Source organism: Penicillium subrubescens, assembly GCF_028828155.1.
Source record: "Penicillium subrubescens strain IBT 31985 chromosome Unknown utg000005l_segment0_segment0, whole genome shotgun sequence".
Taxonomy (NCBI): Eukaryota; Fungi; Ascomycota; class Eurotiomycetes; order Eurotiales; family Aspergillaceae; genus Penicillium; species Penicillium subrubescens.
The window spans coordinates 966,552-993,126 of record NW_026643155.1 but is presented as its reverse complement, the minus strand read 5'-3'; the positions used below and the strand labels follow the sequence as shown (position 1 = coordinate 993,126).

General features: G+C 49.2%; 8 protein-coding genes across 8 annotated transcripts; 3 read left to right on the top strand and 5 right to left on the bottom strand.

Annotated features, from left to right (window-relative positions):
• Window positions 1-6,153: 6,153 nt before the first annotated feature.
• Window positions 6,154-8,572, bottom strand: N7473_006877 (uncharacterized protein; the record flags this gene model as incomplete). Its single annotated transcript, XM_057152817.1, has 7 exons — window positions 6,154-7,448; window positions 7,509-7,520; window positions 7,591-7,735; window positions 7,808-7,924; window positions 7,996-8,097; window positions 8,190-8,415; window positions 8,496-8,572. The coding sequence occupies 7 exons, from the start codon at window positions 8,570-8,572 to the stop codon at window positions 6,154-6,156; spliced, it is 1,974 nt and encodes a 657-aa protein (XP_057007155.1).
• Window positions 8,573-9,876: 1,304 nt separating this feature from the next.
• On the bottom strand, window positions 9,877-10,273 carry N7473_006876 (DNA-directed RNA polymerase core subunit RPB10; the record flags this gene model as incomplete). Its single annotated transcript, XM_057152816.1, has 4 exons — window positions 9,877-9,919; window positions 9,974-10,060; window positions 10,125-10,183; window positions 10,238-10,273. The coding sequence occupies 4 exons, from the start codon at window positions 10,271-10,273 to the stop codon at window positions 9,877-9,879; spliced, it is 225 nt and encodes a 74-aa protein (XP_057007154.1).
• Window positions 10,274-10,585: 312 nt separating this feature from the next.
• On the top strand, window positions 10,586-13,433 carry N7473_006875 (WD repeat protein; the record flags this gene model as incomplete). Its single annotated transcript, XM_057152815.1, has 3 exons — window positions 10,586-10,875; window positions 10,941-11,671; window positions 11,740-13,433. 3 exons carry the CDS (start codon window positions 10,586-10,588, stop codon window positions 13,431-13,433), a joined length of 2,715 nt encoding a protein of 904 aa, XP_057007153.1.
• A 273-nt stretch (window positions 13,434-13,706) lies between these two features.
• On the bottom strand, window positions 13,707-15,895 carry N7473_006874 (Clr5 domain-containing protein). Its single transcript, XM_057152814.1, has 2 exons — window positions 15,681-15,895; window positions 13,707-15,601 (listed from the first exon to the last, which is right to left on the bottom strand). Exons 1-2 carry the CDS (start codon window positions 15,794-15,796, stop codon window positions 13,915-13,917), a joined length of 1,803 nt encoding a protein of 600 aa, XP_057007152.1. The 5' UTR covers window positions 15,797-15,895; the 3' UTR covers window positions 13,707-13,914.
• Window positions 15,896-16,321: 426 nt separating this feature from the next.
• Window positions 16,322-17,707, bottom strand: N7473_006873 (uncharacterized protein; the record flags this gene model as incomplete). Its single annotated transcript, XM_057152813.1, has 1 exon — window positions 16,322-17,707. The coding sequence occupies one exon, from the start codon at window positions 17,705-17,707 to the stop codon at window positions 16,322-16,324; it is 1,386 nt and encodes a 461-aa protein (XP_057007151.1).
• A 1,330-nt stretch (window positions 17,708-19,037) lies between these two features.
• Window positions 19,038-22,088, top strand: N7473_006872 (Het-C domain-containing protein; the record flags this gene model as incomplete). The annotated part of the gene is made up of 4 exons (XM_057152812.1): window positions 19,038-19,369; window positions 19,442-19,614; window positions 19,699-21,748; window positions 21,833-22,088. 4 exons carry the CDS (start codon window positions 19,038-19,040, stop codon window positions 22,086-22,088), a joined length of 2,811 nt encoding a protein of 936 aa, XP_057007150.1.
• Window positions 22,089-22,168: 80 nt separating this feature from the next.
• N7473_006871 (FAD-binding oxidoreductase) lies at window positions 22,169-24,198 on the bottom strand (the record flags this gene model as incomplete). Its single annotated transcript, XM_057152811.1, has 4 exons — window positions 22,169-22,261; window positions 22,331-22,506; window positions 22,582-23,856; window positions 23,943-24,198. 4 exons carry the CDS (start codon window positions 24,196-24,198, stop codon window positions 22,169-22,171), a joined length of 1,800 nt encoding a protein of 599 aa, XP_057007149.1.
• A 993-nt stretch (window positions 24,199-25,191) lies between these two features.
• On the top strand, window positions 25,192-26,483 carry N7473_006870 (NAD(P)-dependent alcohol dehydrogenase; the record flags this gene model as incomplete). The annotated part of the gene is made up of 3 exons (XM_057152810.1): window positions 25,192-25,215; window positions 25,317-25,439; window positions 25,557-26,483. The coding sequence occupies 3 exons, from the start codon at window positions 25,192-25,194 to the stop codon at window positions 26,481-26,483; spliced, it is 1,074 nt and encodes a 357-aa protein (XP_057007148.1).
• Window positions 26,484-26,575: the final 92 nt, after the last annotated feature.

Below are 26,575 nucleotides of genomic sequence, written 5' to 3'. Positions count from 1 at the left end.
TCAAGGCAATACGTCAGACTAGAATCTTATAGAAATCAGAAGAAGTATAGAGTGTTGAAGCTCTTTCGTCATATATACAATCTGTTGATGTTAATCGTTGAAGATCGTCGTTACGTAGACGTTCCGTCGTATTCTGTCAAGTTCGATAGCTCTTATAGGCTTATACACCCACTTATGTCGATATACCCCCTTAGCTCTCAATGTAAGGTCAAAGTGAGAGCTGAATAAGAGATATCAGAAGGTAGGGGATTTCTCTGCAGGTAAGATCTCTATACCTAGCTATTAAACAAAGGCAGTATGTTTTTCTGCAGATAAGCGCTTCGTGAGGCCGTCGGCTATTATTTCGGCCGATTTAACCTATTTAATTCGTAATCGTCTAGCTTAGACTTCCTAGCAAATCTAAAGCTGGTGGATATCAATATAACAAAGTTTAGTCTGAAATATTAATTTCTCGCGCGTGAGCAAATCAACTATCTACTAATTATCGTATTCGATTATATCTAATTAGTTAGTTTCGAATTAGATAAAGGAAAAGAGGCGTTTGATCTAGTATAGCTGCTTAGCTGCGTGGCTAATAGCTAATAATTCGGCTTCTGTAGTCGACGTAGTGATAGTCTTCTGCTTACGCGATTTCTATTTAATTAGGCCACTAAATAAGCAGAAGATAAATCCTTTAGAGCTCTTTCGGTTAGGATTATTAGTAAAGCTTATATCTAAGGCGGTAGTGAAGATAGAAGCTCTTATTTCGCTATCGAAGCAGAGCGAAAGGTATCTCGTCGTATAGAGATATAATATTAAATAGTCGATAGCTGCTAAATGCTTCTTATTGCAGCGAGTAAGCGATTTAGCTAGTAATTAGTTAGCGAATATAGTATCTAGTCGGGTCTAAATAGTAGGGAAAAGGGTAGATCTACACTTTTATTGATATAGCTTAATAATCTTCGGGTCGATTAGTTCTATTAGAATTAGATTAAGCTTTTGTATAGCTAGAAGTAGTAGTTTTAGGGCTTTCTAGCTGTTTAGCAGGTTAAATCTAGTAGCTATCCTTTTAATATAGGCTGCTTGATTTAGCTAGGTCTTTTGTTTAGATTAATCACGTACGATTCGAATACTAATAAACTATATCAGTTCGCTGTAATCTTTATTTCGAATCGTTCTAAGAGTAGTCTTTTGATTTACTAAGCGTATAAACTCTCACTTTTGTGATAGGCAGCAAGGAAATCGTCGACGAATACTATAATAATTATACGATTATCGGTATAAAGGGCAGGGTTATTAGGGTAAGGTTTGAATCTAAGTAAGAGTAGTATCTCTTTAATATTATCTTCCTATCGCTTACTAGCGATTCGTAAGCTATATACTGCTTTGTGTAAGCGTAAAACTATCGATTTCCTGCCTAATCCCGGGGGATATCGGCAGTAAACTTCTTCCTTTAGCGAGCTATTTAGGAAGGCGTTGATAGTATCTATCTAGAAGGTTTTAAGGTCAAATCGTATAATAATCGCGATAAGCGTACGAAACGTTCTAGCTGTAAGTATACTAGTGCGAGCGTCTTAGTCGTTAGGAACTTATATGTCTCTATGTATACATAAGCGGGCTTTAAAGCGTGTGAGATAGCCTAATTCGTCTGATTTATAAGCGAATACCTATCGTATTAGGATAAATTAGTGGTGTAGGCAATCTGATTAGTTAATTCCTTTGTAATTCGTCTAGTGTGCGTGTGTGACTAGATATACGCTTATTAGTTCGAATATACGTATATCTATAAGCTTATTGAATTCAATCTATATAGCTTAACGAAATTAGCTCTCGAAAGGGTAGCTAGCTAGCTGATTATAGCCGGATAGTGCAGATAGAATAGAGGATATCAGAATTTTTGGCTGCTTTTGTATGCTTTGGTCTAGTAGGAAGGCCTGTATAAACGCTGTGAGGTTGATATAAGGGTGCTTAATATTATAGTCTCGGCTAGTATCTAAATCAGAACGTAGGCGTTTAGTGAATATAGTAAGCGGCTTATAGCCGGAAGGGTCGAAATTGGTATTATCAATAAGCACGAAAGGCTGTATCTAGCTAGATTAGCTAGTATCTTTAGTATTAGAAGGGTCTGATTAGTTAGATTAGTTGAATTCGTCTGCTTTTAGATTAAGTGGAGGAGTAAGCGGTTAGTCTCTAAGGATTTTGTTATGATCGCTTAGAACAGTGTCGTTTTGATTAGAAGTGAGCTAAAAGTGAGGCAAATATAAGGTTTCGGAAGGATAAGAGGGTGTAGTAGGATCTAAATTAGCTGTCGTACTAGGGCTTCTACCCCCTAGATTATACTGCAGGGAAGCAATTAGTATATCGATATCGTTAAGGATTCTTATCGTTTCTTTATCGTTAAGTGTAGTAATCGGCTACGATAGATTGCTATCTTTATAGATACAAATCTTCTGATTAGGTAGTAAGGAATCGTAGAATTCGTCCTTATTGAATTACACGTCTTGTGCACGAATCACTCGGCGATTAGAGGGTATCTAAATTCGCTAAATATTGTATACTTTATAGCCTACTAGGTAGCCGATAGCTGTGCGTAGCGCTAGCTTAGCTAGTCTAGGAAGCTTGTTAATACGTACGTACGCTTTATATCCGAAGATTCGTATATTCGAAAGGTCAGGCTTAGCTTATAGCTAATATAGTGTATTATCGCCTAGATAGGCTGCGAGTGCTTTATATAGCGATTGCTAGTTAATTAATCGGTGTAGTATACGATTTTGAATATAAACAGCTAGGTTAGCTACTTCAGGCTATAGATAGCTTAGTAGGTTTGTATTAATCGTTATCTACCTAGCTATCTTTGATATTAATGCACTATATCGTTTAGCGTAGCTATTTTAGTTAGGCTAATAGGGCGGAGTAGTCTCTAGCTTAATTCCGCGAGCGGTTGCTTGCTAATTAAAGATATCGGATAGTGTCTTTTCGTTATCTGAATACACTATAAGAACGCTTAGGTTAAATTAGTTTCGTACGAAGTCGATTTAGTTAGAAAGCGATTATATCGAATCGGTTTTTGAAGGAAGGTCTTGTGCTAGCTAGTATTTAGTCACTAGATCGACCGAATATAATAAGTAGGACGTTTTCGTGAGCGATTGCTTGAAGTGGATAAGGTCCTAGTGTAAGGATTCGAACGGTCGATTATATTGTATTAGTCATCGAGAGATTTAATGTAGTGAATTAGCTAGTTTGTATACTTCGCAATAGCTAATAGGCGAGGATATATCTTTGATAGTAATATTTAATAAGTGCTCTAGTAGTCGTGCTATAATATTGTGGCTGATATAGCCTAATCGTCGGGGCTATTAGTTAATAGTTCTATCCAGCAGCTTCTTTGTATATAAAGATAGGGTAATCTTATCGAATTAGCTAGCAATACTATTATTATTAAGTAAATCGGAAGTGAGAGATAGCTGAGAGATAGGTAAAGGAAGGGAGACGTGATTAGTAGAGTGTCCGGTAGTAGACATTTTGTCCTATTTAATCAAATAAATACCTGATTTCGTATTTAATTAGTATATTAGCGTACTATCCTTCTCCTCTAGCGTATAGTCTTTGCTATTCAGATAGAATCTAGCGCTTATAGCTCTTTCTACAGAGATCAGGTTGATATAGAATCTAGGGTAATACGCGACGTACTTTAAGGGAAAACTGGTTCTATTAAGAGATTGTGTTAGCTTTAAGATAAGTTCTCTATATCCGAGGATAGTAGTCTTAATATTTCCTACTATAACGGAGGAAATAACTAGCCTATAGTTTGATAGTAGATCTCTGTTGTTCGTGATAGGGATACTTTCTCTACTTATATCCCGAAATAGTAAGCTAATAACCTCTTCCGAGCCGATAATAGGAAAGCTATAAGCACGATTTAGATCTTAGCTAAGAAAAATAACACCTAGTACTATAATACTAGAGTATCTATCTATATTACAAATAACAGAGATCTACTATTAAATTATAGGCTAGTCGTTTCCTCTATTATAGTAGGAAATACTAAGACTAATATCCTTAGATATAGAGAGCTTATATAGTTAAACTAACACTATCTCTTAATAGAACTAGTCTTCCCTTAAAGTACGTTGTATATTACCCTAGATTCTATATTAACCTAATCTCTATAGAAAGAGTAATAAGCGCTAGAATCTATCTAAACAGCAAAGATTATACGTTAGAGGAGAAGGATAGTACGCTAATATACCGATTAAGTACGAAATCAGGTATTTATCTAATTAAATAGGACAAAATATCTACTACTAGACGCTCTGCTAATTATATTTCCCTTCCTTTACCTATCCTTCCTTTACCTATCTCTTAGCTATCTCTTACTTCCGATTCACTTAATAATAATATTGTTAGCTAATTCGATAAGATTGCCCTATCTTTATATATAAAGAAGCCGCTAGATAGAACTATTAACTAATAGTACTAACGATTAGGCTATATTAGCTACAACGTTATAGTACGACTACTATAGCACTTATTAAATATCACTATTGAAGATATATCCTTGCCTATTAGCTATTACGAAGTATATAAACTAGCTAATTTACTACTTTAAATCTCTCGATTACTAATATAATATAATTAACTATTTGAATTTTTGTATTAGGACCTTATTTACTTCGAGTAATCGCTCACGAAAACTTCTTACCTATTATATTCGGTTAATCCTATAACTAAATACTAGCTAGCGTAAGACCTTCCTTCGAAAACCGATTCGATATAATCGCTTTTAAACTAAATCGACTTTGTACAAAACTAATTTAACTTAAGCGTCCTTGCAGTGTATTTAAATAACAAAAAGACCCTATCCGACTTCTTTAATTAGTAAGTAACCGCTCGCGGAATTAAGCTAGAGACTACTCTGCCCTATTAGCCTAACTAAAATAGCTATACCGAATAATATAGTGTATTGATATTAAAGATAGCTAGGCAGATAACAATTAATATAAACCTACTAAGCTATCTATAGCCTAAAGTAGCTAAAATAGCTATTTATATTCAAAATCGTATACTATACTGCTTAATTAACTAGCAATTACCTTATAAAGCACTCGTAGCCTATCTAGGCGACAATATACTATATTAGCTATAAGCTAAACCTAACCTTTCGAATATACGAATCTTCGGATATAAAGCGTATGTACGTATTAATAAGCTTCCTAGACTAGCTAAGCTAGCGCTATACGTAGCTATCGGCTATCTAGTAGGCTATAAAGCACACAATATTTAGCGAATTTGGATACCCTCTAATCGCTAAGTGATTCGTGTATAAGACGTATAATTCAATAAGGACGAATTCTACGATTCCTTATTGCCTAATCAAAAGATTCGTATCTATAAAGATAGTAATCTATTATAGCCGATTACTACTCTCGATAATAAAGAAACGATAATAATCCTTAACGATATCGATATTCTAGCTAATTTCAATAATAATCAGATAATATAGTACGATCTAGGGGGGAGAAGCCCTAGTACGATAGCTAATTTAGATCCTGCTATACCCTCTTAGCCTTCCGAAACCTTATATTCGCCTTACTTTTAGCTCGCTTCTAATCAAAACAACACTATTCTAAGCGATTATAACGAAATCCTTAGAGATTAACTGCTTACTCCTCTACTTAATCCTAAAATAGACGAATTCGACTAATCTAACTAATCAGACCCTTCTAATATTAAAGATACTAGCTAATCTAGCTAGATATAGCCTTTCGTGCTTATTAATAATACTAATTTCGACCCTTCTGGTTATAAACTACTAATATCGACTAAACGCCTACGCAAGCTCAACTTGGTGAGCTCCCCTTTCAAACTCTTCCCCGTTCTTACTCAGTTGAAACCCTGTCCTACATACAGTCTCCTTACCACAAGGCTATTACTCCTTCAATCATTACTGACCCTTCAACCTCTCAGTCCGCTCGCTCGTCACGTAAGATAGTCTAAACCCATTATAAGCCTTGCCTACTAGCCAGCGACCTTAAGTCAACCTTGTCTCTATAACGCTACGTGGCGCGTCAACAATAATAAGCGCTAAGTTTTTCGACTATAGGTGACTCTGAAGGTATTCACATAGATAGAATTATATGAAAAGGAGATGGAGCAACGCGCCGGCCTCCGTTATTATGTCTGAATAGTCACGCCTTTCCGACCCATTGCCTCTTCTAGATGGAAGCCAAAAACGAGCCGGTATAGATCACGTAGCCAGGAGTACTGTCCATTCTGGGCCATTGCCTGACATGCGTGGGCCACGTCGATAGCGCCGACACGAGCCTGGGATCCAACATTGCGGAATGCAGGATCGAACGCAACCAGCTTCCGATAGCTTTTCAGTAACGAGGATTGCCATGGCGCCGAGCCAAAAGCATCCAATGGAAGTGATTTCACAAACGAGGACAGATTTTGCGTGCCACCTCGCTGATAGCCACTCATGATGGCAGCCTTGGTGATGAGCACTTTGAGGCGTGTAAAATTAGGGTCCTCCGACATGGTGGTGACGGTGTTGGCAGAGGAAGCTGTCTGCCCAGAGGATCGAGACTTCTCGGATACGTTGGAAACGTTGGAAGGCCATTTAGAATGGGAAGTTGTATGGCCAGTGCCATGTCCTAGCACCAATATGTTGGGAACCGGTGCTTCATCAGGGGAAACCGTGGCGGTGTCATCAAAGATCGTGGTTGGTGTCTCGGGATTTGGGGTTTGTTCTAGCGAATCATCGACAAATTCTAGTTCCGATTGCTGCGATACTTGCTGGAACGCCTGAGCAAAGGTAGCTTGGCTCGGGCGAGGTGTGCCTCGATCCGAACTGCGAAAGCTATTCAGAGTCCAGCCTTCGCGAAAGATATCGCACAGCTCCCAGCAGGCCTGGACTGCAGAGCCCAACAGCTCCTCGTCTAGTTCCCTCCCTTCTCTTTTACTTTGACGAATACTGAACAGCATCTCAGCAAGTGCCCAACAGGCACTAAGGAGGGAATCCGTCTCTGTCAGACGAGTCCGCTGTTTCATGAGCCGGTGGCATAAGGTTATGTAGAAATCCAATGTACGCTCACGGAATGCGTCGGGGAGGTTGCGGTCATGCGTGTTATAGAGATGATTATTAAGTTCAAAGCTCACTCTCAGGACGGAGTCGGTAAGGTCGCTGTCACAAACACGGACTTCGAACAACGCCTGGCAGAAATCTCGACACAAGTCAAGGGTTGGGATCACTTGCGACCAATAGTCATCGTCACGAGTGTCGTATAGCTTTTGACATAGTCGCCAACATGATCGCCAGGCGTCCTCTTGCATGCCATCATTGTGGGACCTCAAGAGTCTTTCTCGATTGATATAACTGAGGCTGGACAATGTATTGCACAGGGTCCAGCATTCAGTGAGAGCTGCTCGGAGAGCATTGATCTCCGCCTCTTTACCACCAAAGTGTCCTGGCGGGAAGTCAGTTCCCACGTCCGGAGCCATGCCTATGTATGATTTGAATTCACTACCTTCCGGTATATCTTCCAGACCAAAAAAAGTTAGCGACGGCGAGGAACATGCAGAATGTAAGATCTCGGGTCATGTACATACCTTCTAAGCTGCTTGAACGTGTGCGTCGTCCGGATTCCTCAAATTCTTGCCGTGTTTGAGCCCGGGGAGTCGCTCTATCAGACCAATCCTGGACGGGCGCAACACTAGTCGTCAACGGAGGCGGAGATATGGGGCTCGTGCCAATCTTTTCAAACGTGTCCTGGTTAGCGAGTACAATGACAAATTGGGAATTCTCTCAGAACGAGGGCTTCAGCACCTTCCGTGATGTTTCTGCCCCTCCTGGCACACTTATCGATTGGATATGTTCTGATTCGCCTGGGGATGATGATTCCTCATCCTCGCATGACTCTTCAGAGGATTGCTGCAGCCGGACCTAGCGGAGGGTCAGAGAAGGCTTTTTCTCACCTCACCAGACCAAAACAAGAGGGGAAGGGATATCCTTACAAATTCGCTAAACCCAGCGGGGGCATGGATTACTGACTGAGGTGGTTCGTCCTCATCGGATCGCGGAACGAGTCCATTCTGATGCATTTGAGCGGTTTGAATCTATCTTGGTCAACATGAGGCTCGAAGTTTTCGGGTTGGAGAGTTAAGGTAGATCTCCTCGGCAGGCTTATTGCTCTGGAACCGATACATACGGTTAGTCCTAGTGGAGGTGATATCCCCATTCTTGATCTTTGTACCGGCGTCGCTTGAGCAGCTACTGCCTCCCCACCAATCTTATCGACAATTGCCTTGGTTTCATTTGGTAGCTTGTGATCCAAGGTCGCCGACAAAGTATCCGTCGTGGTTGTGGAGATTAGGTCTGGAGAAAAGGAGGCCGAGTTTCGGGTAGTCTCTGAGATGGAGGAGCTGTCCCCCGACCTGCACATGTATCAGCGACCGAATGAGAAATGATAGAACTACGAAAAATCCCATCTCCACGAATTTGCTTTCGGTCTTACATTGACTCGGGTCCTGCAAAGGGGCTGGAGGGATCGCGATATGGCAAGATGGACACTGGCGACCTGACGGCCATCATGGCCGAAGCTGTAGACTGAGAACCGCAGAGGAAGGTGTGTGAAGGGAAAGAAATCAAAGGGATCCAAAAAAAACCCAAGAGCAATCCAATGCGAATCCCCGCGCAAGTAACTTCGAACGAGCTTAGGCCGCGCCCAGACAACTCATCGGTATTACTTTCCAGGCTCTCGGGATTCCACTACACCAGTCAGCCGCTGTTGGTGCCAATCGAGGTCTTTGATACGGCGGGAAAGTTTCGAGGGAAGTGAACGATACGTCGCTGGGACAAGCTGGATAAGCTGGGAAAACCGAACTCCTCGTCCGTCGAAGATCCCAAATCCTCGTGGGGGGAAGAGGGCCAGGCGCCTGGGGCGTGATGAGCATGCATCTCGGGTCTTTGTACCCACTCAGACGCCGGGGAGCGGGGCCCTTAGCCCAACCAGCTAGACCATATAGGGATGCAGGGCGCTTGCAACAGCTCGGACCCCACGAATGACATTGAAACTTTGTTCTGATTTTACCGACAAGAGCCAACGAGAACGCAAGTTGGGGGCCAATTGATCATTGTGTGAGGTGGAGGGAAACCAACAGACTGCTGCTGCTATGTATACATAGCAAAGCAGAGAGTCATGATAACGAATCCGTGGGGCCATTGGCACTTAGCAGGTTAGCAGGTTAGCAGTTATCAAATGGCTCCACCTGGACCTCGGAAGCTCTGGTAAAGCAGTAGATAGAAATGGTACTTTGATGTGAGTTCCCTCTCAAGACGTGATAGGGTCGAATGATTGGGAAATCTGACCTCTCGCGGGGAGGACAAGAGAAACGAAAGGGAAATATTTTCTTTTTCAAATAATCCACCATGGTAAGGTGGCTGCAGACCAAAGCAGTAGTAAATTTTTCTACAAAGTACAGGGGCCTCCATAGACGCCAAAATCCGATGTTGTGTGTAACGCCTTCCCAAATGCAAGTAGACGGGGTTGAAAAACGCAGCCCGCCTCAAGAACCCTTCCATCATCAAGTCCAGCCCAACTTGAATGATTGCAGGCAGCGTATAACATGCATACAGCAATATCGAGCAATGCCAACATTGTCTCATTGAAAACTTCCACCAGGGAGACCGAGGGTTGGCGAGAAATTCCGCCCCGCTTGACCTCGGCGATCAAGAATACCCCATTGTATGGAACGAGCCGCATTATTTGAGGAGTATGGATTTTCAGGGTGGAGCGAGCGCATGACATGTGCATATTTGCAAACGTCTGGACTCCCCCAGCCTGAAGTATGTCGATCGTGGAAGGGGGTCGTCAAAGAAAGTCGAGCGGGGCATAATTAAGCCTGCGCATTGGCACGATCTTTCTCGGCCGTGTTGTACCTAAATTGCAACCGTCAGTCGATCGTCGGTTGTCTTCGAAGGGTCGCCTCGTACCGAAGGAGCTTCTCGATCAGGTCCACGTGGGTCATGATCATACGCCGGCAGCAGTAACGGCGGCAACCAAGCTGGTCCATAGCATCACTGAGAGAGATATTAGAGAAACGTAACAATAGTGGCTTTCGCAACATCATGAAGCGTCACCTACCCATCAGCCACACCCTGGTCGAGGAGCTCGAGATAGCGCTCCCAAAGGTCACCCACGACCTAGACGGTTATCAGCAATGGGCCGACCAAGTCCAATCAAATCTGGCTACATACCTTTCCACAGGAGAAGCAGCGCACGGGGATGATCATGGTGTAATTGTGAAGGAAGAGTGAGGATCTGAGAACAAAGCGATCAAGCGAGTGAGATGCGGAGTGGTTCAAGGACCGAAACGATGAAACTTTTCCCGCGACGGCGGTCAGCGGGACTTCTTTTCTGCCATGCGATACCGCCCAATTTTTGCTCCGAGAAAAAAAAAGATGCGATCGACTCTTCGAGCTTCGTCTGGCGGGTCTTGAATTGTCGGAACGAAACTTTTTGGACATGACAAGCTAGATTTGTCCAGCTAATCTTTGCCACCAGAACAAACGAATCCACCTGACACCTCTAGAGGGATTTGCACAATGGCTCCTAATCAGTCGGCACGACACCAAAAACGATCTCGGGCCAGCGATGCCGCAGAGAAAGTATCGCGGCCAGGCGAGGAGCGAACCAAACGGCGCCGAACCTCCGATGTGATCGATGTTCAGAGTCCAAAGAAAGCCAAGGCTTCCAGCAGCGCTGAAGCTACTATTGATGGCAACGCTCCGTCGCAGGAATTGCAAGAGCGAAAGAGTTCCGCGCCATGGTCATTTTCACGCCCTGTGGGTGGCCGCTATAGCAACCTGGACCCCGTGATGACTACAGATGAGGCGTAAGTACTCGGCTCTTCTTTGGTAAAACATACTGAGGCCCGCGTCTGACAATATTATCTTCTAGATATCTCTTCATGGGACTTGACACTTCAGTGCAAGTCTTTGCAACCGCTACCTCTCGCCTCCTCCGTACCCTGCAAATGGAAGCCGGCCAGAAGGTGATCGGGTTCCAATTGTGCCCCATCGAATCCGATATACTCTACATCTTTACTCCTGGCTTTGTGACCACGTGGGACTGGGATTCTGGAAAGCGGATCGCCCGCTGGGGTACTGATGCTCCCACCGTGGCGGTTGATGTGGCGGTCGTCGAGACGGAGCACCAACTCGCATCATACTCCATCGTATCCCAGAAGGACGGGAAGAGACAAATCTTGATCAACTCGTTGGGTGAGAAGAAGATTGCCGGTATCTCTGTGCTTGTGACCAGCGAGCCGATCAACAGCATCAGAGTTGCCTGCGGAGGCCGAGTTATCGTCGCGTGCGATGGATCCCACCTTTTCCTCGGTACTACTTCAAAGATTGACCTTGATTCGCCCGAGTCGACTCAATACAAGTGGCGCGAGGCTACCCTCCCAGCTCCTGCCACCTGCTTCCACATGCGCGAAAATTCCGATGAAAGTTCGGAATCCTCAGACCCAGCGATTGACTTGGTAGTCGGGGAGACTGGCGGATACATCTTGATTTATCAAGACATTCTCAGCACCCTATTTGGCCGCTCTGCAGAGAAAAAATCATCACCTCGGAAGTTGCACTGGCACCGAGGTGCTGTCAGTTCTGTGCGATGGTCCAGAGACGGTAAGATTGTTCTTTAACCACTGTGCCCTTGCTTGAAGTGTGAGGTATATCTGACAATTTTTCAATAGGCAATTATCTTATCTCAGGCGGCCAGGAATCGGTCCTGGTGCTGTGGCAGCTCGACACTGGACGCAAGCAGTTCCTCCCTCACCTTTCCTCACCTGTTTGCAATATTGTCGTATCGCCTAACGGAAACTCATATGTGGTCAAACTGGCCGATAACTCGGTCATGGTCTTGTCTGCTCGTGAATTGCAGCCGTCCGCCAATGTGACTGGCCTGCAACTGAGCACTGAAATCGCAAGCTACAAGGACACTTCTTCAGGGAGAGCTTTCGGTGCCGTTGCTACCTTGCACCCGCAGCACCCCGAACGATTGCTGGTCACGGTTCCCGCTTCTTACCACATCAGTCAACAGGGCCACCAATGCCCAAGCTCTGCTGTTCTACAGACCTTTGACATTCGCACCAATTCTCACATCTCTCGCCAGGCCCTCGCACGGACCAACGCAACAACCTTGGACATTGGCCCAGATGGAACTCCCATTGTCGCTCCCGATGTCCGCCAGATGGACATTGTGGAAGATGGCAAATGGTTGGCTACCGTCGATTCATGGGTACCAAATTCTCAGGACGTAGAAGCTTTGACTCCCAGCACTTCGAAGAGCGACCTGGCTTCATTGCGACCCGAGGTATTCCTCAAGTTTTGGAAGTGGAACGCCTCCACTGATAGTTGGGAATTGGTGACGCGCATTGATGGACCTCACTTCAGTGATTCCCGTCACTCTTCAGTCCTCGGCTTAGCGGCTCGTCCATGCTCCCACGAGTTTGCCACGCTTGGAGCCGATGCCTTCATCCGCTTCTGGTGTCCTACCGCACGGCATCGAAGCGGGCTGACTAACGATGCATCGAAACAGAACCTTGACACTTGGAAGTGCCGAAGCATGGTTGACTTGAGTGCATCGCTCGATGGTGCCACCCGGGCTCTTGAGACAGCCTGCATCAGCTTCTCCGAAGATGGGTCTGTCCTTGCTGTTTGCTTGCCCCCTCATTCCGGATCAAATGACGGTCTTGTGCTTCTGATTGATGCTAGAGACGGCACTGTGCACTATCGCCGGACGGGTGTCTTCTTTGGCAAGCCCTTCTCCTCGAAGTTCCTAGGAAAATACCTGATTGTCGCTTCTTCTGGGTCTGTGGCTGTTTGGGATACCGTTGACGATGTCGTCAAGCCCATCGATCTCACCGAATCCACCAGTTCTAATGATGCGATCTTCCAACCGTTGATTGCGGTCAACGCCCGAACTGGAACTCTTGCCACCGCCGTCCGCAGTGGTGGCAGCTCGAACAACCCGAATAAGAAGCGGCGCAAGGCTCGGTACCACATTCGAATCTACGATGTCCCATCCTTTGAATTAGTATTCCAAGAAACTCTCGGCTGCAGCCCTCTGGCGCTCCTTTCAGACACATACACCGGCGATTACATCATCGTTGATTCCCATGCCATTGTGCAGCGTCTTGGCTGCTTGGAAAAGGCATCACAGAAGAGCACACAGCCGCAGGTGACGACCAGCCAGCTGAATTCCGGCCTTGCGAGCATCTTCAGCCAGGCTCATGAGCGACCTGCTACGCAGCCCGCTATTGAGGATGACCAACCGGTTTCTCAAAATAAGGCACTGGCTACTGTGTTTGGTGATACGCCATCCTTCTCTTTGCCTTCTATCGGTGTTCTCTTCAGGAACGTTGTACAGACACTGGGTTCAAGCTAAAAATACCTTCTGGACCATGTGGAGTTTGAGGTCGGGTTAAATGTGATATACATGTGAATTAAAGCGATTTTTCTGGGACCATTGTATCTATAACATAAATTTGGTAACCTTTTGCGCCCTCCTCTAGCTTGACCAACAGGCACCGCGAGGAGTGTTCACGTGGTGTTTCTCGATCATCGATAACTCAAAGGGACCCCGTACGAGTAGAACTACTTAGATAGCACCTGCGGTGATGTGATGGGACGTGGCATCATGTCATACAGGAGCAAAAGGCTTTCATACTGAACAAGAGAAGCATATTGTAAATCGTACGGCCGGATTTCAGCCGGCTCTTTTGTCATTCAAAGTATTTGATTTCTCTCGAGGGTTACAGAAGCCCATTTCAACACCTTACTCTCAGTCCTCTTTGCAATCTTTTAGCTATCGAATAGCCCAGGGTCTAAATGTTTCATTAATACAAGGCAACTTCTGTCAGTCTGCCTTAAATTTGCCCGACTGTAAAGACAAACAAGGCCTTTCTCCCATGGATGTGTGCCAAGTAGGCCTCCAACTCGTGATCTTCGTCAACAGGAAAGAACATCTCATTTCCATGCTCATCTTTATCAACGCCCTCGATTTTGCTGAGGATTGAGTAAGGATAACGGCCAGTGATGATCTGGCGCACCTCCTCAATGGATCGAGTGGCGAGCTTGTCCATCCAGGGCTTAGCTGGTGCCCCTTGAAGTTGACTCTGGGGGCTACTCTGGAACCAGACGGTCGTATTGAGTAGTGTAGAATGAAGCATTGGATCCATGTACTCAAAGGCACTACCCGCCTCATGTTGTGGATTCGCCGAGAAAGAAGATGGGCCGTTAGCGGCCTGTAGCAGAGAGGGATCGATCTGCATGTCACCAAGCTCGCTGGCGGAGATGGGGGCACTAGCGAGGGCTTGGGATGCAAGGGTACTGATTCCGTTACTGATCCCGTTGTCCAGCATATTATGAACGGGAGTATTTCCGGATGGCGCGGTATTCTGCGAGCTGGCTCGCGGTGTGGATCTTTTGCGAGCCGGGTCTCGCTTAGTTTGGTCGTCTCGTAGCCGTTTCATCACGTCCCGACAGAGCACTTCCAAGGCTTTCAACTTGTATTCGTGCTCAGGGTCGGCCGGCCCTGGCTCAAGAATGCGTTGAAGTAGGGGCGAATTATGAATCCATTGTCCCTTCAACTCTGCCCAATGCTCATCACCCGCTTCGAGCTTGCTTGTGAAATGATCCGCCTTGAGGGTATCGTAGAACGCGTTACGGATCTGGCGACTTTCCTCCGGGTTGACTCCCAAAGCATTTTTGGCCTCGGCGAGAGTCATCCGCCGCTCCAATGTTCTCATTCGTTTGGTCACGTCCGTACACACAACATCAAGAGCCAAAGCTTTGGCATCGCGTTGGGTTGGTTCCGTGCTAAATACCTGTTGTAGATGGGGAGATTCCTGTATCAATTTGTCCTTTGCGGCCTGCCATCGCTCCGGACCAGCGACTGTCTTTTTGATGAACCCGGCTTCTTCACAGATCCGTTGAAAATGGTCCCTTAGCTGGCGATATGTCGTATTGTCCAGATTGAGATACTGCTTGCTCTCATCGATTGTGGTCTCCGAGGGGAAGCGAGGGGGTCCCGGAGGATCTGCAGGCAGCCCAGCCCACCCACGTGTACGACGACGTCGTTTCCGGGAAGCCCATCGCTCTGCGCTCTCTGACTTCAGGCGGTCCAGACGTTCTTTGCGTTTCGCCACAACTTCCGGCGCCAGAGCGGGCGATGAAGGGCGCTCATCAGGTGTAGGATTGGGTTCGGCGGGGATCGAGTCGGCAGTATCAAATGGCTCATCCTGTTTGTAAACTTCCTGCTGGAGCGCAAGAAGCCCTGCATCATCTGGCTGTGTATTTCGTGTTTCAGCACTGAGCTGTGATTTCATGCCATTGGGGACGCGAAGTAGCCAGCGATTCTTCGCACGAACGCGCATCAATTCCCTCTCTTTAATCGCGAATCCCTCATCGTTCAAGATGCGGAGCATATCGCGCTGATTCGTGTTATGTTCCCATAGCTCCTTGACTCGGGCGACGAGATCGACGTTTTTGTGTGCAGGATTTTGTTTTGAGGGGAACCCCCATCGCTTGAACTGTGTCTGGTAGGCGCGCTTACTATCGAGGCAGCAAAAGGTTAGTCCTGCATGGCTGGCGAGGTACTTTGGCAGAAACCGAACCAGAAGTTGAAGCTTACCTCGGCGCAAACTGATAAGCAGTTTTCATGTACTCCATGATCTCTTCCAGGGCCTTCTTTTCCTGGATGTACATCTGGAAGCAGATGTCCCGCTTCCCAGCCCAATCGTAGACCATGACCGCAGAGACGCTCCCTCCCAATGGAGGCGCGTCTGGTGGGGGAAAGGAAACCCGGAGAAATGATGGTGGAGCTCAGCTCTTATCAGGCGGTTGTTGTCGCTGCTGTGCGCCGTAGCGAAGAGGGAAAGACGATGGGAGCCCAGATGCGACACTTGCGCAATTTTGTCACGTGACAAGCCACCGTGGTATGCAGTGGTATGGAGCCAAACAGTTTGGCTCGAGACACGTTCTCAGCCCTTTCAGCAGTTTACAGTGAAAAGCAAAGACAAATAATAGGAAAATTTGTCATATTCACTATCGAGTCAACCATATGGCCTTTAAATGTTGCAATAAACTCAAAAAATATGCAAATAAGAGTAGATGGATAACTCTTGAATCCACCAAACACCGTTAGCTCACACTCCTTGTCGTGTGGCCCCAGAAACTCCAGCCTGAACACCCTGAAAACTGCAGAAAAAAAGCCGACGTCGCAAAAATCGAGATCGCTAGATGGTAGGCATAAAAACACAAAAAAAATTCCACTTAGGCCATCTTGCGGAGGCGCCGGCGGAATTTGAACACTCGAGTGCGGAGCCACGTCATGAAGAGCACCCAGGTGCTCTTCGACTGCGACTTCCATGAGGGAGGCGGCTCGTCATCGTACACCTTCGAGATCCTCTTGGGGCCCTTAGGGCTTCCATTCTTCTCCTTCTTCTCGGAGATTTCTTCCCGAGGCGGCGCAGGTGGGGGGTTTTGCGCCTCAGGCGAGGTACGCTTCACCAGGCGCCGGGTCTGTCTCTCTTCCGCTTTGGACTGTTGCTTCTCGAGCCGGCGCGCCTTGGCGGCCTCTTTCTCCTGAAAAGCCTGTCGTGCGGCTTGAATGGTCGCGGCTCGGGAGGCGGGATCCGTGCTAGTGCTGGTACGAGTTCGACTGCGGAACATAAAGTCGAGAGAGGGTCGTGAGATGGGCGAAGCCGTGTCCACGGTGCTTCCATTATCTCGCGAGTACCCGAAGGATGGTCGGCCGGAGACGTTGGTCTGTGAGATACCCGGCAGGCGGGTGAACGAGTCGTCGTCAATCTGCAGGGACAGTCGTGGCATTGGAACCGAGGAAGCACGAGTCGTTCGGTGATGCTCTGGCTCTGGCACTTGGCTCGCCTGGATTTCGGTTTCCGGGCTTTCCTCAACCGGGTCGTCACTCTCATTGACCGAGGTTTGGTAGGACTGACTCAATGGAGGTGTGAATGATCGGGGGGTTGGGCGCAATGGATACACATACTGCGACCCCGGCTTGCCTCCACTCGACCCTGTTGTGATCGAAAATTGTGAGGCCCCACTAGTCGACCGGTTGTGCAGGCCGGACGAGGCTCGACGATAGTTCGCACCCGTCAGCGACTCACTTTGGCGGCGTTCGCGTTCGCGGTCAAAGAGATAGATACCCAGCCCCTCTTGCTCGGTCGATGAGCGGGAGAGGTCAATCGATTGAGATGTCGCATCGTCACGAGACATTTTCCGAAGCATTGGTTTGATGTGCACCTTTGGTTTCATGTGCTTGCTCTTGTGAGCACGGTGGTCGAGGCCGTCCGCAAAGTCATTCACACCGGTGCCCGACAGAAACAAGGACGAGTCGAATTTCTCGGCCGATCCACTTGGAGTCTTTGCTGGGGTCGTCTTGATTGAGCGCATGGAGCCATGTGCCTTCGGCTCTGAAGATAGAGATGGATCGGAGTATTCCGGAAATGGCAGTGGCTCTCGCGATGCTGAGAGGAAACCAGCGTTGAGGATTCCCGCGTCCTCCATACTCGAGGCTTTGGAGCCCTTCCGGGAAATACGCTTGGAAAGCGAGCGCGATCCGGAGTCAATGGACCATCGGCTCTTGGAGGCCGGGTAGGCCGGGTCCTGGCCAAACTGCATGTCGGAGCGCGCCATGAGGGTCACACGCCCTGCAAACTTCTCTGAACAGGGTGCGCTTAAAAGCGAATCGCACTGCGCATGGTTGTTGTGGATGCCTGGGCTGTTGGGTGTGTGAGGGGAGGGGAGGTGGTGGTCGGTTGTGGAGTAGGTGGGCGGAGAAGTTGGCGGGTTAACGGCGCAACAGCAGACGCGCGGTGTGAAGAGTGGCGATGAGAGGTGAGGGTTAAGAGAGGATGGTAAATTTTGACGAGGGCGAGACCAGCAATGAAGCGGGGAAGAGAGAGAGGGAGGACGTAAGCGCGCGGGGGGTGGAGGAAGTAAGAGATCACGAAGCTGAGGACCGTGGGTTGCGTGGGCGCATCTCCGATAAGCACAACCTCCGCTCGTACAGTTGAGTTCGGGGGAGCGGAGAAGAGATCCCCCCACGTGGAAATGTATGCAGGGGAGGGAGGGGAGGGGTAAGTTATGGAGGAGGTTGAGAGAGAGGTTGTAGAAGGTGGGAGGAGGAGTAGGTGAAGAAGAGAAAAGAAGAAAAGGTGAAGCTGGAGGAAAATTCTCAGTTTGATCGGACTGAGACTAGGGGAACTGGGGAGAGAGACTAACTTGGAGCGGTGAGAAAGTGAGAAAGTCGAAGTTGTGAGGCTGGACGCATGCGGATGGGCTGGACTGGTCGGCGCACACTAGTGAGGACTAAACTAACGAGGAACTGTTAGTTAGTAGTTAGTACTATTCGTACTAATTTGTTAGCATGGAAGAGTTAATATATTAGAATTAGATAATTATACATATAACCAGCAGATCTCTCTTCTATTATTCTCATATACATACATTCATGATCATAGGGAATTGAATTTCCCGCCTCGGCCCCCCGGAGGTTTGACCAATTCGCAACCCCACACAACCTTGGATACTACCAGTACCACCCCAGCATTGTACCTACAGTACAATCCAATCAATCATACGATCCAGGCGACACATATCAATCCTGTCCAGCATCAATGGTCATCACAATGGATCCGCTCTCCTCTTCTTCTTCCTCTGGCTGGCCAACCAAGATGCCAAGTCCCTGGTGTATCGGGGCCAGCCGCCCATTGCCCATTGGTGAACAAGAGGATGGACGCAAGCCAAGAACAGCCAAGACAAGCAGCAGCACATCACGAAAAAAACAACCCCACCATCGGAAAGAAAAACAAAGTGGGCGGGGCCTAAACAACCAGAATCATCCGACGAAACTCAGTGCCAAACTCTACTTTTCCCTCCTTGCGTTTCTCCCGAGAGCTTGATTCTACAGTAGTTGACGCTCGTGAATCTAACACTTTCTAATCCTCCACCCTTTTCAGCCACCATGGCCCTGTCACTACAGAGCTTGGGGTTCTCCCTCCTGATCATCCTGGCCATCTCCGGTCAGGCTCATGCTTTCGGTGCCGGCAACATCGCCTCCCTCTCCAAGATTGAGGGGCAGAACTGGCGTCACGGAGACATTGAGGATGCCCTGTTGGGTCTTTTCCTGGCCCGTGTCGCTGGTGGACGCAAGTTCAGCAAGCTTGATGTCAAGCGTGTTTATTTCGGTAACTGGCTGCGCGATTACAGTCAGGCTGTCGATGTGGGCACCGTCAAGCACGTCAGTGCTGAGGCCATTCGCATTCTCATTTGGGTCCTGGGTTTCATGAGCTTTGGGTGAGTTGTTTTGCTAGCTTAACAAGCATAGCATGAATTCCTGGTTCTGTACTAATCATCTTCTCTTGTTAGCTATGGCACTCGCGAGTTCGAGGTCACCACCGAGCGTTTGGGATGCTACCAGCCCACCGAGCACATCGATAACCCATTGGGCTATGCTGAGGGTGATGATGCCCGTCGCTATGACCGTCGTCTTCGTGGACCTGTCGATGAAGAGCGTGAGCTGTCCATTGATACCCGCACTGGTACGTGGTTCATCTCTTTTCCCCTCTCATCTCCCAAGTATTGCCATACAGCTAACAAACGACCTTTTCTCAACCGTTCTCTAGGCCTGAAGAACTACATCGCATCCGAAGACCTCGGCATTGATACCTCGGCCGCTCTCATCCGCCGTGTGCTGGGTCGCTCCATCCAACTCGGCCGTCGCTACGCCCGCTCTCGCAATGACGATGACCTGCACGAGGCTCTGCGTCTGCTCGGAACTGGTCTGCACTGTCTGGAAGACTACGCGGCCCACTCCAACTACACCGAACTCAGTCTGATCGAGCTCGGCGAGCGGGGTGTCTTCCCTCATGTTGGCCGCAACACCAAGGTTCAGATTCGTGGAGCCCGCGATGAGGTCTATCCCATTGTGACTGGCACTTTCGGTGGAGTCGACTTCTTCCACTCGGTGCTGGGAGAATTCTCCGACAAGACCAAGCAGTCTGAGCTCCAGTCCCTAGAGGGCGTGATCTCGGAGTCTCAAACCGAGGGCCCCTCGAAGAGCATGCTACAGGATCTACTCAGCAAGATCCCAAGTGGGCTGATTGGCAGTGGTGACCAGGCAGGCAAGATGGACGACTTCCAGTCCAAGGCAGACAATGCCCGTCATGACGGCCAGAACGTCAGCCCCCGCCAGCCCGAGGAGTGGGCCAGCTACATAAACAACGTTCAGAAGCAGATCTACCCCGTCCTCGAGTGGCACGATGACCTGCTCAAGAGCATTAACGAGGCCATTGAAAAGATTCCCGTGCTCCCCGAGCTGATCGAGCAGGTTCAAGATGAGATCACCGTCTTTGTCTTCTCCGTGATCGCTCCTTACATCCTGCCCATCATCAAGCAAGCCAAGTCGGAGCTGGAGACGGGCTCTTCGGAAGTCATTCAGACTAGCCGAAACCAGCAGCACGTTGTGTTCAATGACGACAACTCCTCGAACCCCACCCACTCGATGCTCTCCAAGGACCACTTCTCCAACCTCCTCAACGAGCCCGCGGGACGAATTGCCTCGGAGGTGGTCAAGTGGACCGTGCCCCAGCTGATGCAATGCTGGGACGACGAGAACATTGACATTGACCGGACTCTCAACCGAATCATCTCTGGAGTGTTCCACCATCCTGCCCTGCACAGATACGGCGATGACGGTGCGGCCGATATTCGTGGAATCATGTTCTCCACTGTCGAGCAGTGGTGGAAGAGCAAGGGCGAACGGGAGCGTGAGGAACTTCGTGACCAGCTCAGCCGCGAAGGTGTTCGAGCGGGCCGAAACCACAAGGAGGGTGTTGAGGATTGCGGTCACGGATGTGGCAAGCCCCTCGCTCTGCCAAAGAAGTATGGCAAGTCTAGTGGTGGTGGCAGCAGCAGTGGAGGCTACCAGCAACCTAGCGATCACCCACTGGGCAAGATCGCCGCCGAGGCCGTTGGAGGAGGAGCCCTCGGCGGGCTAGTTGGTGGTCTCGTAGGCAGCATTGGATCTATTGCCCTTGAAGATGGTGGTGGCTCTGGAGGCCGAAGCAGCCCCAAGCCCCAGCGATATGAGAACCGCCATGACGATGACGATGATGAGCGAGAGAACCGTCGGCGTCATAATGAACGTCGCGAAGACCGCCATGAACGTCGCGAAGACCGCCATGAACGTCGCGAAGATCGCCACGAACGTCGTGACGAGCCAGAGACCCAGTCCTATGGCTACGAGGCACCCTCTCGTCAGTCGGGATACGAGTATCAGAATGAGTCGGCATACAATGAGCGTCCAGCCCCTCCTCGCAACGACTACGGCCGGGATGACCGCAACGACTTCAGTCGTAACGACTATCCCCAGCAGGGATACGGCAGCTCGAACACCTACGGCGAGCGTCCTCCTCCCCCTCGCAATGACTATGGTCGTGACGAATATCGCAACGATTCCCCGCCCAACCCACCCCCCGTGCAAAGCTACCGGCGCGAGGAGTACCGGGAATCCCGACAGGACAACGGAGGTTACCACCAGCAGGAGAGTCGCCAGACCTACGACTCTGGACGAACCGAGTACGAGCGGACTGAAACCCGCTACGGCTACGGAGCTCCCCAGTCTTCCTACGAGACTGTGCATCAGAGCGGCTACGGCGATGGACGTGTTGAACGGTAAGTCTCTTCTCAAGAGGCTCTTATGGGGTTATTTTCTCCTTATATATTGGTAATGGGGTATTGATTACATTGATATCACAGGGAGTACTCGTCCGGATACGGTGCACCACCACCACCGCGCGGAGGGCACGAAGAAGGCTTTGAGCGGCCGAGCTACCAGTCGCGAGAGGAGAGCTACGGTCAGGGTCAGGGCTATGGTGGCGGCAATGTGGACGTTGTCGAGCGCCAACCTCACCATGAGCGACGGGACTCTGGGTCGGGCAGTGGTAGCGAGGACGAACGGCGTCGTCGCCGACACCATCACCACCGCCGCCGCTCGGGTTCGGGATCGGAGTAGACCGATAGCCTCCAGGTCCGTTGCTGAGGTGGTCTAGACCCTGAATACGGGGCTTACAACGGCAAGGTAGACTTATTCGTCTACCATTCCTTTACCTCTCCTGGTGCGGGCTGCTCAACACGAACAACCTTGTCACAGTTGAGCAGGCGGAGGGGGTCAAAGGCCAATTTCAGCTAGAGCACATTTGCCATGTTAGTTTGATGATTGTAGAAATGACAGGATCTGCGTTCTCTAAGACTTACTCGGCGCATCGCGTCCACAGTAGACTCGCCCAGCTCATGGGCAAGATAATCGCGCTTGACGAGACCAACGCCGTGCTCGCCAGTCACAGTGCCTTCCATCTCGACAGCCCGCTTGACCATGCGATGGACGACACCCTCGGCAATTTCCTTCTCCTTGTCGCTGAAAAGGATGATGGCTAAGATAGAGTTAGAACAAAGGTATCCAAAAATGCGGAACCGTTTCTGGCCTTGGATATATGAAGGCTACTTACCGTGGAAGTTACCATCACCAACGTGACCACAGATACCAGCCAACAGGCCACTCTTCGTCATATCAGCCTTGGTGGCATCGATGATATCGGGCAGTCTGCTCATGGGGACAGCGACATCGGTAGTCCAGACGTGGTCATCGGGGTTTCTGCGCATGGCCATGACACTCCACAGCGCGGCTTTGCGGGCGCTCCACAACTCGGCCATTTCCTCATCACCGCGGGCAAATTCAAAGGACTTGCTAGAGGTCTTAGAGGCGATCTTCTGCACCATACCAACCTGCTCCTTGACAGCGGCCGGGGTGCCAGCGAAGCGGAAGAAGATGGTAGGAGACTCTTTCCACTCGCGGCTGGTGTATCCACTGGCATTAATGCATTTCATCTGCACGTCGTCGAGGATCTCGACGCCTGCGACTGGGATGCCGGCCTCGACGACGTGGGTGACACACTCAGCGGCGTTCTGGATGCTGGGGAAACTTGCGACGGCAACGTTTTGGCTGGCCGGCTTGACGGTCAACTTCAAGGTGGCCTCGGTGATCAGACCGAGGGTACCCTCGCTGCCAATGAAGAGCTTATTCAAATCATAGCCGGCGCTGGACTTGCGCGGACGCTGACGGGTCTTGATAATTGTTCCATCGGCCAGAACGACGGTCAGCGAGAGCACCCACTCACGCATGGTGCCGTAGCGGTAGGCATTAGTGCCCGAGCACCCCGTGCCAACCATTCCACCGATCATGGCACCTGGACCTGGGTCCGGGGGGAAGAACAGGCCATCCTTGGCCAACTGCTCATTCAAATCCTCCCAGCCCACAGCAGGTTGAACCACGACATCCAGATCGCGCTTATGGAGGTCCAAAATGCGATTCATACGGCGGAAATCAATGCACACACCGCCACGCGTGGATGCAAAGTGTCCCTCCAAGCTGGTACCGCCCGAGTATGGGGTAACGGGGATAACGCGCTGATGGCAAACCTTCATGATACGTGACACCTCCTCGGTAGTAGCGGGATAAAGGACGAGGAAAGGCTTCTCATCCTCCTTGCGGCTATAAGATGACCAGTCGGAGCCGGCATGAGTCTCGAGATCACCGGGGGAAGTCGAGACATTCTCTTTGCCGAGGATCTCGACAAAGTCCGACCACGCAGCCTGGAGATTGGACTGGGAGATATTGTGCCGGGGAGGCTCGAGGTCTGCAAGGGAGGTTGTGGAAGAGCTGGGGAGGGCAGCGGGCTTGAGGGATCCGAGGTAGTAAGCGCCGGACGAGAAGAAGATCAGAGCTATCAATTGCGACAAAGCAAGTTAGCGACGTTGATCGAGTCTTAGACCGAACCATCCCGGGAATTTTAGAATTTTGTAGGCATACCGAACATCATAGCCGCATAGCGACCGCCAGATGACTGAGTCTGATACTGAGCATAACGCTCTTGCTCGGCGCGCTCGCGCTTCAATCGCTGCTGAGTACTCTCATAGAGCTGACTCTTGAAGGATGCTTGTTGCTTCTCGTTGGCGCGGTATCGGGCAGAAGCAGCGAAGAGTCTTTGCTGTGAAATGCCTGTTGATGGGCGAGACTGGATGGTACGCAGAGCTCCGCGGAGGACGGAGCTGTGTGGGCGGACCATGATGGGTGTGAAGAGCGAGTCGCTCGGGGATGGAATGTTCCAATGATTGAAGAAGCGGAGAGAGGAAGTTCGATGATGCTTCGGGCTTGGCGCGGCAGTGCGCAAGTGCAGTTCTCGGCCGGGACATACTACTAGGTACTTTACTGTATACTTAATACTCAGTAACTGATTGTTGAAATTATTTACATCTATGACTATAATAGTTGAATTAATGATAGTCACTCTACATGATATTGGAAGGATATGGATTATACCATCTCCAGTCGGCTCAGTTAGCGAGGTTATTGGTTGGTTATATTATGGAGTTGGCATGGCATATTCTGTACATATTCCAAGATCAACGGTCTAGTCCCCTCGAATCAGCGATTAGCAGTAGCACATGACTTGATCTATATTGATTAACCAAAGTTCTTCAATTCTATGGCAATGGAATATTACCCGGACGTGTGATCTCATGATCTAGATCTCTGTACGGAGTACACTGTACAGTCCCATTCCCCACCTACACCTGTAGACTGTACAGTTACACAGTTTCTTGGTCCACTCCGAAAAAAACAAAATTTATGAGGGAAAAATCACTCTGGTCAGCTGGACATCTTTATGGAATATCGTGGCGCTAGTCGTACTGTAGTGACAATCAGTCAAGTACTAAACTATGCTGGCCTATTAAGGCAAAATCGGGTAAAGGGCCCCGCGGTTAAAATCCCAATTGGATCCACTAGGGGAAAGTCGCCCGAATTCTGACCTGAGTTGATTACCGGAAGGAGAATGACTAGAGTGACTAGACAGGGATTTTCCAAGTAACATAAAATAAAAGTGAACATTGCGGGGAGCTTCCTGCTCGGTTGATTCCCATTTTTGCCGGTCTTGATACAATTAATATTTCTACGATCATCCCATACTTATATCTTCCACAATTCCTCCCCTGCTTCTCCTCCATTCTTCTAATTCATCCCTCCTTTCTTTACAACCCCTTCCCATCCTTTATTCACCATGACTTCATCCGAGACCGCTCAGGTAAATGGCTAAATGCGATCCGCCCCGCCCTCCACCCCGCCACAACACGAAGACACGAATGTCACAGGCAACACCCCTTTACTAACAGGGAAAAAAAATAGAACCTCTCCTTCGTCCTTGAGGGCATTCACAAGGTCAAATTCGAAGACCGCCCCATTCCTGCTCTGCGCAACCCCCACGATGTCCTCATCAACGTCAAATACACCGGAATCTGCGGCAGTGATGTATGTACCACGAAATGCCATCATGCTACCTAGCATGCGAAGCAAATCAAAGTATGAGGGGACGAGAGAATGCAAACATGAAATTCGAAACTAACCCTTTCTCCCCCTTCTCTACAGGTGCACTACTGGGAGCACGGTTCCATCGGCCAATTCGTCGTCAAGGACCCCATGGTGCTGGGCCACGAGTCCGCCGGTGTGATCACCCAAGTGGGATCCGCCGTCAAGACACTGAAGGTGGGCGACCGCGTCGCCATGGAGCCCGGTATCTCCTGCCGACGCTGCGAGCCCTGCAAGGCTGGCAAGTACAACCTCTGTGAGAACATGGCCTTCGCCGCGACCCCGCCCTATGACGGCACCCTGGCCAAATACTACGTCCTCCCCGAGGACTTCTGCTACAAGCTGCCCGAGACTCTCTCCTTGCAGGAGGGTGCTCTCATGGAGCCACTGAGTGTGGCCGTTCACATCGTCCGCCAGGCGCGCGTCGCCCCCGGCCAATCCGTGGTGGTCTTCGGTGCCGGCCCCGTCGGCCTGCTGTGTTGTGCCGTGGCGACAGCCTTTGGTGCTTCGAAGGTGATCGCGGTGGACATCCAGGAGGCCCGATTGGAATTTGCCAAGGAGTACGCAACCACATCAACCTTCATGCCATCCAAGGTTGCCGCCACCGAGAACGCCGAGCGCCTGCGCCAGGAGAACGGTCTCGGTGCTGGTGCGGACGTTGCTATCGATGCCTCCGGTGCCGAGCCCTCGGTGCACACGGGTATCCACGTCCTCCGCAACGGCGGTACCTATGTCCAGGGTGGTATGGGCCGCAGCGAGATCCAGTTCCCCATTATGGCGGCGTGCTCCAAGGAGCTCACGCTTCGGGGTAGCTTCCGCTATGGTAGCGGTGATTACAAGCTGGCTGTGGAGCTGGTCTCGACGGGCAAGGTGGATGTGAAGAAGTTGATTACGGGTACGGTCAAGTTTGAGGAAGCTGAGCATGCTTTCAAGGAAGTTAAGGCTGGTAAGGGTATTAAGACGCTCATTGCTGGCATTGATGAGTAAGGGAAGATACCAAGTGCGAAAGAAGAATGATATGACTTTATAATGCTATATGAAGTGAGACCCCTTTGTGGTTCACGACAGAATGAAAAAAG